Genomic DNA, 10,699 nt, shown 5'->3' with positions numbered 1-10,699 from the left:
GCCAAAATGAAAGCTCCTCTATGCCTCCAAGTGAGGTAAACTGTCCCTCGTTCGACTAGGCCTCATCTTGAAACTCAAGGTATGAAGGAAGGACGACCCTAGCCTTTCTCCTGGAACATCCCGGTGAAGCACACAACATCCATCTGGTGATGTGAGTGCAACAGAAGCTTCTCATGTAGCTTGTCTTGTTTTGTGTCTGTAAGACCCTCAGAGTTCTGAAATAATGGAAGTTGGACAGTTGGGATGGCAGATGCATCCTCTTCCAGTCTTTTCAGCGCGTAGTTCATAGACGATGTTTGTTTCCTATTTTGAACTTCTTTTGTTTTCAGTTCTTTTAACTTTGAACTCTGTATGGCTTCTTTTCTATGAAATGAAGCTGGGGAGTGATGCTGTTGATCTAAAAAAAGTGCAAATCTTATTAATATTTTGTATGTTTGACACTTAAATATAATTTTACCGTTTGCATAGTTGTGTTGATTATATCGATGTGCACAAGAAGATCGTTAACCCCCTAAAAAAAGGAAAGATCAAAGACCAAAGTCTTAGTCTACGCTAGGATCTACGAGAAAGTCTTAGACGACCTGCCTATTCTACAGATGGAAACACGGCAAGTCCTTCGCCTGTCAGCCATGCCAAGACACTATGCAGGTGGCGTGGCGCTTGTTCGCCTAGTAGAAAAGTAGGCTAAATCACAGTATACCTTTTATACTTCCCAATCTATTTCTTATGCGGATTTCATACGTTCAAACACCACAGAACACGAAATCATTTTTGTTCGGCACTGAGCCTGAGAATCACCACCCAAGCTCAGTTTCAAACACTCAAATATATGTCAGATGTCGCTTACAAACATGGGCAGAAGTCTGCATTACAACTCGAAGGGCTACTCACAGCTTAGCTTCACTGGATAAGTAGGCACCATTGGGTCCTTTTCCTCCAGATAAGAGTATACTGAAGCCGATCCAAGTAGGTATTCTAAGGTAGGACAGCTTCTAGGAGCTTCTCATAAACTTGCCGCGCAGACAAATCCTCAACCTAAATAAGGTCAGGGTATTTTGTAAAGAAAACAATCAATACAGGGAACTTCAAAATTGCCAAGAAATAAATAATGAATTAAATGTGAAGTGTTGACTCAACTGACTACTAGCAAAAAGCTTGGTATAATGGAAACCCATGTTTAATGAACTCAATTCATATAGTACTACTACCTCCATCCCAAAGCTTAAGGCTTATATTTTTTTGAAAAGTCAAACCAAGTTAAGTTTGACCAAATTTCAGAAGAATCTATCAACAAATATGATATTTTGTAGATACCATATGAAAATATATTTCATTATCTATCTAATGATATTGATTTTGTATTTTGCATGTTACTGATTTTTGATAAAACTTGGTCAAACTTGACATAGTTTGACTTTCTAAAAATAATATGGAGTATAAGCCTTAAGCTTTGGGATGGAGGTAGTACTATATTTCCTAAAACAAGAGATTGGAAATGAGAACTCACAATCAGAAGCTTTGATTTATTATTCCACCCCCTTTGAAGGGTCATCTGACTCAACCTTAGGCCAAGCACCTAATTGCACAAATTGTCAGCAGACATGCTCAGGTGAGAAGTTTGAACACCTTATTGCAATAAATATATACCCATACAAGTACCAAGGTAAGCAAATACTTTAAACAATTAAATCGCTCCAATACTGACAAAACTTAAGATTGAAGAAAGTTACCTTTCCCATAAATTCTAGTAGCTCATTGTTAGCCTCTCCGCGAGCAGCAGGGGCAGCTACTGCTACTCGGACATCATCAGCATTCACTCCTGAAAAGATATACAATTTGTCACATCTTCTTTTCTTTTCTTTTCTTTTCTTTTCTTTTGGTAATTAAAACAATACTGTTTCAATAGTGCCACCCAATTCATTAAGAGGGTGCTTAGTTATCACAAACAGTGACCATGGTTTAAATAACAAAGTTACTGCAAGATTAACGTAATGTACTTGTGATTGCTGAACGTTGTGCCCGGTCTTCTACTTCAATGGCAACTTGGACAAGTCCACCTTGCAACTGTGTGATACAAGGCGGTACAGGAGCATCCTACAGTTTTCAAGGCCAGTTAGTTTACAAAATGGAAAAATAGATTGGAATGATCAAAGAAAGCTTTCATGATGTGTACATGTGGATTTGTCTCAGCCGCCACTGAACTCAGTGCTCCATCAACAACATATATGAAAGGAGCAAGCTCCAAATCCTCCCCCGATCGATAGCAAACAAAAAGGTCGCATCCAACACAGGTCATTCGGAACTGCTTTTCAAGCTTTCCTTCTCCACTGCATCAGAGATACTTCTGTTATATAATCAGAAATATATGCACTCCACTGCAACAACCAAATTAACTTAGGACAAATGACCCTGGTGTGGGCATTCCAAATGAGTATTCACATGAAAAGTGTGGGTGGTGTAACATATTTCAAAGTTCAGAAAAGAGAAAACTAGCATAGTAAATCTATAAGTGGCTTCTGTTATGCAAGAAAGAGTTGTGTAAGTTTACCCTGAATTGATGCAGCTACCAACGGATTTTCTTCTCGAAAGCAACTGAGCACACTTAAATCACACCAAATACCATAGATACATACTACATGATAATATATAAACTAACAAATTTCACCAGGCTAATCAACATACATAACAGCACGTTTCCAAAGCTTAATATTTGACAATCGTAATAGTATGACTACAAATAATGCAATAATATCAGAAAACATAGGATTTGACTCAAGTACCTAACAATAACAAAGTTACAAGGGATCATTAATATACCGTTTCAACATGACTTTCCCTGCATCCTTCACATTTAGCCTTGAGAGATGCTTTGACTTGTCTAGAACATGTGCTCCATCAGTCTTCCGCTTTGGCATTTTCTGCAATAGGGTATCTTTATAACACACACATCAGAACTGTTTATAATAGCAGATACTTGAAGTATTAACGGGCATACTGAATGTAACATCTCTTGAAACTAGTGATTACAAAATATCAGACAGAAACCATTTCCTATCAGCTCGATATAACTGCCACTCATATGAAAAAAAAAACCAAAGGAGAAAACAAAAGTAAACAAGAACCAAAATGAGGGTAAAGTAAGTTTGCTACATGTGTTGGACATGGTTGTCAGTTGTTACGGGGTATGTCAATCATGCTGGCCAATGTTTGCTCGCGGACAATACAAATTTACGATGGAATAGAATGAATAATCTCAGTGTTTGGTTGGGGAGGTGAAATGTTAAATTTTTTATTCAGCTCACCTCTTGTATAGGGAGTGGTGATGTTACCTATAGTATACATATAATTTTTCACACCTAGAAATTCCCTTTCCCAGACCCCACAAATGTGTGGGAGCTTTTAGCACTGGGTACACTCTTTACCGACTCTGGCGTTTTCAGCTGCAAATTATTCAAAATTTATGGTGCATCTCATTTGTATCTTCAGCACTATTGTTGTATCCTACTAACATGTCTCATGCAGATTAAGAAGCCATATGAATACACATACATGACATGGTTCATGCACTACTAATCAATAATCTACGTGTCATCTTGATGTAATGCTAACTCTACTCTACGATGCCATGAAATTTCATAGACAAGCAAACATGCATACACTAGACACAAAGTACTAATACATTGGACTAGTGGTGAAGTGCATTAATACAACAGCTTCCGTCGGTGCTGAGATGCCCTTCGCTATCACACTTGCCCCGCTTCCTCGCACTTTTGCCGCTGCCTAGCTAGGAGATGCACATCGCAGTGGCCTGTTGCCCACCTCCGCCGCCAGATACACCCCACCAGGCGCTGCCTAAGAGATGTGGCATGTGCACTTCGCTGCCTACGCACCACACATTCATATAATGGTTTGAGGAGGTGACCAGAAACCGTAGGAGGCACTCACATGATTCACATCACTAGCAGAAGCATAGAGAAATCAGTCGGTTCTGTCGATTTTGAAGTATCTCCACATTCCAAAGATACACAGAACATTCGCTCACGTTGTTCCATTCCAATTTTCTCCATTCTAGAAACCAAACACCGGAATGACCCAAGATTCTAGAACGGTTCTATGCCATTCCACCGTATTCCCTCAACCAAATACATCCTAACTGAACAGACGCGAAATTTGCAACAGACTCATTTTGTAACCTAAGGGGTTATTTTTCGTTACAAGAAAACACAAAGCTTGCACCTCGATGCATTGATTGAAAGAACAGAGTTTCAGCTGTACAAGCATAAGACGAGGCCGAAAGAATGAGCACTGACGACAAGACCGCAACAGCTGCCAGACAACATAACAACAGACACCACCAAACAAATCCCGGCCTAGATGCCACCCAATCAAACACACAAAACACAACCCTTACCAAATAGGAAACGAAAATCCAACTCTGAAAAGAAGGGCAGAATTGGGAAGCTCCCGCTTTGGAGAAGAACATGCCACTACCGGTGCCAAAGCCCCGAACCGCCATACACTATAAACGCTATACCATCACACAACCCCACTTAAGGTGTTATTTGGATCTTGGCTAAGTTAGTTCAAGCAAAGCATGGCTTTGTTGAACTGGCTTTATAGCCTAGCTGTTGACAATGTCATCATTTGGATTTGATAGGATAAAACAACAATAACAAACCACGTTGAACTAAAACTGAGATCTGGTTTATGAAACATTCCTGCATATGTTTTCCATTAAACTCGAAAAAACAAAAGTACATTCATGAAGAACCACCTAGCTTGATATCGAAACAACCACTAATAAGTTTCATGGAGAACACTTTTTTTGTAAGTTCTAGTGATAGAACTTTCGTTCAGGTTGGTATTTGACTAGGATGACATTTAGTGAAACATTGTTTGGGTTCAAATAATTTTCATTTAGTCTATGATTATTTGTGGAAACCGGGCGATACCAATGTTCTAGTTTGTAATACGATTTTTTTTTTCCATTGCGGTGATATCATATTCCAACCAGACAAATGCTGTAGAATGTTTGGCCACAATATAGTTTAACAAACCTGAGATGCAAACGAGTAACTACAGGATTTGATCGGCGGCAAGCCCATGGTTGCTATTAGTTGAACTCATCTCATCTCAGTCGACAAACATAATACTATTTTTTTCCACTATACGAACAAATACTTCCAACAGGGTGAACATCATCTTAGTCTGACTTAGAAATAGTGAAATAGGCACCCCCATGAGAGAAAAAAAAACACTCCTGAAACTTCATATAGTTGTACGCTAGCCTAGAACAATGGGGCGTACTTGCTAGATCTGGTAAAACTAACCGAAGCCTCTACATAGCATCTCAAACTGTACTGAATAGGAATCAAGAAAGGAGCGCGAGGGGTTGAAGAAGCTGACCGGTGATGAGGACGTGGGAGGCGCAGTGCTTGCAGTAGTAGACGAAGAGGTCGGACTCGGGGCCCTCCGGCAGCGCGTCCTCGCTCGAGTAGGTGTGGGTCGTCCGCTTAGGCATCCTCTCTCTCGCGCGCGCTCGCGCAGCTGCTAGCTACGGTGGGCGGCGAACCGGAACGGCGCCAGGAGCGGCGGGGAATATGCCCCCCGGCAGATGGACCGTGGGAGCAGGGCTGTGCAGGCGGAGCCAATCGAGTAGGGATCTGCGTCGCCGGCGAATATATGCGTAGGCGGCGGCGAGGCGGAGAGCTTAATCGGATCGGGGAGACAAATCTTCGCGTGTTTATTTTGATTGACACTAGTCCTAGTCGGACCGGAGAGATAAAATCTAGTGGGGGCGTTTGGTAGAATAGCACCTTTTTTTTCCGTTCACGGGACAGGCGGGGTCGTAGGGCGATTTTTTTAGCTTCTGCTTATCTAGCAGCAGGTTTTTTCTATTTTTTGGGTTTCTGAAAATTTGGCTTATTCCATGGGTTGAGTTGCCAAATATATGTAATGCATACTTGTTCTAATAAATGATTATACATACTGTACTTGTGTTAGATTTTAGTGAAATGAGCTATAAATGAATCAAAAAATTATGGGAAAACAAATAATTATTAAAATTAGCATCAATGCAACATATATCACGAAATTAAAATTAGCACTATCACAACCATGAACCTTTACACGAAAACATGAACAACCTGGCATGATTCTAAAATTAGAGGCCGTCCATGGTGCAAAAGGATGTATGAAATTATAGGCAATCCATGGCGGCGACTGATCGACGAACTTCCTATGCAGCGGCGGGCGGTGGTGCAACGGCGGCGTTGACGAACCCTAGCGAGAATTGGGGTGGTGGTTGGGCAGGACCTCGCTTGGCAGGCATGGCGAGCTCGATTCGTTCGGGGGAGAGGTGTCCGATGCGGCATTGTGGTATTTCCGCGCGCCATCGTAGTAAGCCTTGCGACCAACTTCGTGGATGGCGACATGATGATGGTAGGTGAGAGGTTGTATTCCATGGTGGTAGCCACCCTCGTCATCGTCGTGGTACCATGGTATTCCTACAAGCCGTCGTGGTAGGCCTTGTGCCCGTCTTCATGGACAACATCACGGTGATGGTTGTGGTAGGTGAGAGGTGGCAATCCATGACGGTAACCGTTGTGGCCGTGCATGGCAGTAACCATCGTGGCAACCGTCGTCGGTGGTAGCATGGTTGTAACTGCCATGGCCATGGTCTTCATCAGCGGCATGGTGCCCGGATTCGTGGCCAACTGCGTGGTAGGTGAGAGGTGAGATGTAAGATCACCATATAGATAAGAGGTGATGTTAAAACAAGGCATACGGGCAACCAAACAAAGTGACACTTGATTACCTACTGATGCACAGCCCAGACTACCAAACAAAATGGCATAAATCGCATGAAGCTCTCCGAACGTGTTAACACCCATGGAGTCTACTGAGCATCAAAATCAGCACAACCTACCAAACGCGCGCTATATGATTTGGTTTCTTCTCGAATGTAACACGACAAAAAAGAGTGTTGGTTTCTCTTAGGATGACAGATAAGATACTTATCTCTATTGTAAGAGATGTATTATGTTAGACCTTGCTTTCGAGTTCACTTTTTAATCATCCCATAATTTATGGAATATGCAAACTATAATTATGGGGGATAACACAAAGAGATAATCCATTGTATAGCATATTATTTTGCCTTGTCTAATCACACAAGCTGAGATAATACAACCATGTCAACCATTCTACATGCCCTTACCAATTTTACTTTTGTCGCCGTAAATTCTAATATCTTGCTTTTGTCCACCAATTTCTGCTATAATACATCAGTTTTACCCTATATGGGGTAAAAACAAATGAATTTGGTGAAATTTTGTTTTGCCTTTTCCCATTTTGTGGTGATTTTGCTTCTTTTTTTCGTTTGACCCTCAATTGGGAAAATTGGGGAAAAGCAAACATCTTAGAACTCAGAGTGGAAAAAAATGGGCAAAAATAAGTATTGGCGAGAAAAAAAAAATCCCGAAGAAACAGAGAGCCCATGCCGTGAATGAGGCCACGAAAGCGTCGATCGGCCTGCTTGCACGTCAGGCTGGGCTTCCTCTTACGGATCGCTGCAGGCTGCAGCTGGGACTGGGAGGAACGACACGAATTTCACATGTCGCCGCACCGAACTACCGAAGTGTCAGAAGACAGAAAAAAACACATGACATGACATGCTTATTATGGAGTTATGTGGTAATGGATGGCCTGTCTTCTTCATATACAATTCGCTGCAGCAGTCGCCGCGGCACTGTACAGTCTTCGACACAAGATGGACGGCGGTGGCTCCTCGTCCATACTACTGCAGAGTGCCCTTAGCTCACGTCGCTTTTGTCAGCAAAGCAGCTACCGCACTTTCTCACACTGACAGCCTCGCCGCTATTTTTGTTCTTCGTAGTTTCCTAGATCCACACATAGCCTTCTATAAGAGCTAATTACACCTCAGGTCCAGGAACTTGTATAGCATGTGAAGCTTTGGTCCTACTACTTGCAAAACGTGAAATAGTAGTCCAGAAACTTGCAACGTATGTGAAGATTTGGTCCTTAGAGTCGGACTGTGCCACGCTGGAGTCCGAATCGGGTGGCCAGGTGGTTTTTGTCGCGGTGGGCACTTTGCAAATAACCCCCTGAAAATAATTCGTCAGTCAGTTAAGTCCTCCCGCGCGGACGGCGTGGTGGTTAAGTTATTTATTTGTTTTTTTTCGGAGCAAAATTATCGGCGCGTGCTGTCTGTTCTTCGTCGTCGCGCACGCGCTGCTCCTCCCGCCGCTGCTCCCGCCGCTGCTCCGCCGCTGCAGCCGATGGACGCGCCGGAGATTCGGGAGAGGCTCTGGAAGGATGATCCGCCACCCTACGGTACGCTTCGCCGTCCTCGATCTCGTCTTCTCCCTCTGCTTCTGCTCCTCTGCTTCCCGGCCCGCGGAGCTGTTCTTGGTGAGGGTAAGTTAGAAACCGAAAGAACCAGATTTTTTGCGACGAATCGATCAGTAATGAACGACAATATCGTCTGAGGCAATTATCGCTCATAGGTTAGGAGTATTGAGGCAGTTCTTGCTTGTTGCAGTTAGGCGGAAAAGTGCACTGTAATCTCGTTCAATCCGAGAATCTTGAGTTGTTTTGGTTAATTTTCTGTGTTAGATATGTTATTTTGATTCCTTGTCGTGGAGTAGGAGCAAAAAAATTCAAATTTAGGCAGAATTGTGCAAGTGTTAACTCTGAAAATTTGGTGTTCATAGTTTCAGGGTTTTCAGTTAATTCAGTTAGTGTTACCTCTGACAGCCAAATGGAGATTGACATGAAGTACATTGTTAATACTCATATTAGAAGAGGAACATTACAACTGACATACAAGTGCAGTAGTAACAACATGGTAGCAGCTCAGTGGCAAATTCAGATACAAGTGCAGTAGTAACAATATGACAACAGCAAGTGGCAAATTAACTTTGGAACTAAACAGACAGAAAGCACATTACTGTTTCTTGCAACTCATGCTGTTGGACACCTTCTTTGCAAACCCTTGGATGCCTTTCTTTATCTTGCACAACATGATAGCAGCTAGCATGGAATCCTCTTTTTTTTTAGGCACAAAGAAAGGATCAAATGCTAGTCTTCCAGGGTATTTAACAACTTCATCTGCAGTAGAGCCATACACTCTAGGTTGGGTTGGCTGAGCTGAGCTTGTTATCTCGGACATAACATGCCTATTTGCAGGAGAGTAGACCATGCCATGACCTAGCTCTTGTAGGCCAGCTGCAGCATCCAGTTCTACAGCTAGGCTATGTAGCCTATTCCTCTCAGCTGCTGCCTCCCTCTCCTCAACACTTCTTCTGTGGTAGACTAGCAATTCTTTCTCTCTTGTTCTATATTCCCTAGCACTAGCACTTGAGCTCAACAGAGGAGCAGAGCTTCTTCTGGAACCAGTGCTTCTTCTTTTTTTGTCAGCCCACTCAATGTGTTCCATGGTTGAGCTTAATTTGGCCAGGCAGCACATTGTGGCACCCATATTTAAGGTGGATGTGGCAGGAACATGACAATGCTCACAAACAAGGCAACAGTACTTTTAATAAGACAAGCATTGACAATTCAAATCAACTTGACATATCACTGTTGAATTATTCTCTGTCTTCTTCTTATTTTTGCAGTTACTAATCCAAAGCTTGCTCCAAAGCTGTTTTCTCTGGAGGTGTGCCACAATGGCTTTTTCTGTGGCCTTGCAGAAAAGTTGAGTTATGTGGATGACACTGTCTCTGTATTTGACAATCTGCTAATTGACAGTTGGAACAACTCAACCCTTGATCACATTTTGTCTGTGCTTGATTGTCTGAGAAATGAGAAGGTTCATGTCTACTGGCTTTGCCCAGGTAAAGAGCTGATTGATGGTTTGGTGCCTCTGCTTACTGAAGATGATTTGGTAGACATGAGAAGGGAGGCAAAAGTACATAAAACCCTGGTAATATTTGTTGATCACACAAATTTTATCAGGTTGATCAGGGCTGAGCTTGTGAGGGCTAGAGCAGCAATTGCTAGAAATGATCTTGAACTCTCTGAAGAAGCAGCATCAACATCAATTGTTGTAGCCCAAGATCTTGGCCAGGAGTGTGTGCAGTCATGTGCAGATGATTCAGACAGTGATAGCTCAACAGACTCGAATTTTTTGACGGTGACTATGATGCGAGAATCTGGAGATGATGATTTGTTCTTGGACAATGTTGACACCGACTTGCATGACAACAATGAGATTGTGCTTGCTCCCGACCTGGAAGATGATTCACAACTCGGAAGACAGAGATCTTAATTTGGAAGAAGGAGAAAGACTGCAGCTAGAGTACAGGTTTGCAGCATTTAACCCAGTAGTGGACATGGAATCTCCTGTATTCAAAATTGGCATGAAATTTGCTAGCATTGAAGAGGCAAGGCAAGCAGTTAATGCATACAACATCAGAGAGAGGGTGAAGACAAGGAAAATCAAGAATGACAGAACCAGGCTTCATGTTAGGTGTGAGGAAGGTTGTCCATGGAGGCTGAAGATAGGTTTTGATTTGCAGAGGTCAGGTGGATATGTGGTGACATCTTATGAAGAAGAACACAGATGTGAGAGAGTTTATGAAATGAGAACTCTTACAGACTAAATTCCTATGCACACAATTCATTAATGAATTCGAGAGACAATCAAAAAATGGACCTGCGAGTCATTTGCAGC

At 42.4% G+C, this 10,699-nt stretch overlaps 1 protein-coding gene across 2 annotated transcripts; it reads right to left on the bottom strand.

Annotated features, from left to right (window-relative positions):
* Positions 1-697: 697 nt before the first annotated feature.
* LOC124706264 (UPF0235 protein At5g63440) lies at positions 698-5,780 on the bottom strand. Of its 2 annotated transcripts, none has more exons than XM_047237914.1 (7): positions 5,407-5,780; positions 2,818-2,932; positions 2,174-2,327; positions 1,998-2,094; positions 1,731-1,819; positions 1,508-1,576; positions 698-1,035 (listed from the first exon to the last, which is right to left on the bottom strand). In XM_047237914.1, exons 1-7 carry the CDS (start codon positions 5,519-5,521, stop codon positions 976-978), a joined length of 699 nt encoding a protein of 232 aa, XP_047093870.1. In that variant the 5' UTR covers positions 5,522-5,780; the 3' UTR covers positions 698-975. The 2 variants fall into 2 exon arrangements, with proteins under 2 accessions (XP_047093870.1, XP_047093871.1); XM_047237915.1 differs by having other exon boundaries at positions 2,818-2,918; positions 5,407-5,513.
* Between the last annotated feature and the right edge of the window lie 4,919 nt (positions 5,781-10,699).

This window comes from Lolium rigidum, chromosome 4 (genome assembly GCF_022539505.1).
Source record: "Lolium rigidum isolate FL_2022 chromosome 4, APGP_CSIRO_Lrig_0.1, whole genome shotgun sequence".
NCBI lineage: Eukaryota > Viridiplantae > Streptophyta > Magnoliopsida > Poales > Poaceae > Lolium > Lolium rigidum.
The sequence above is the reverse complement of the archived record's forward strand: the minus strand, read 5'-3'. Positions and strand labels throughout refer to the sequence as shown.

What these genes read in the sequence shown, in the direction of transcription:
- LOC124706264 (XM_047237914.1), bottom strand. Translation starts at nt 5,521, where the DNA reads ATGCCTAAGCGGACGACCCACACCTACTCGAGCGAGGACGCGCTGCCG. An exon ending in GGGAAAGTCATGTTGAAACG is followed by an intron (nt 2,328 to 2,817) that starts GTATATTAATGA and finishes TCTCTGATGCAG; the next exon opens with TGGAGAAGGAAAGCTTGAAA. An exon ending in ACAACGTTCAGCAATCACAA is followed by an intron (nt 1,820 to 1,997) that starts GTACATTACGTT and finishes ATATCTTTTCAG; the next exon opens with GAGTGAATGCTGATGATGTC.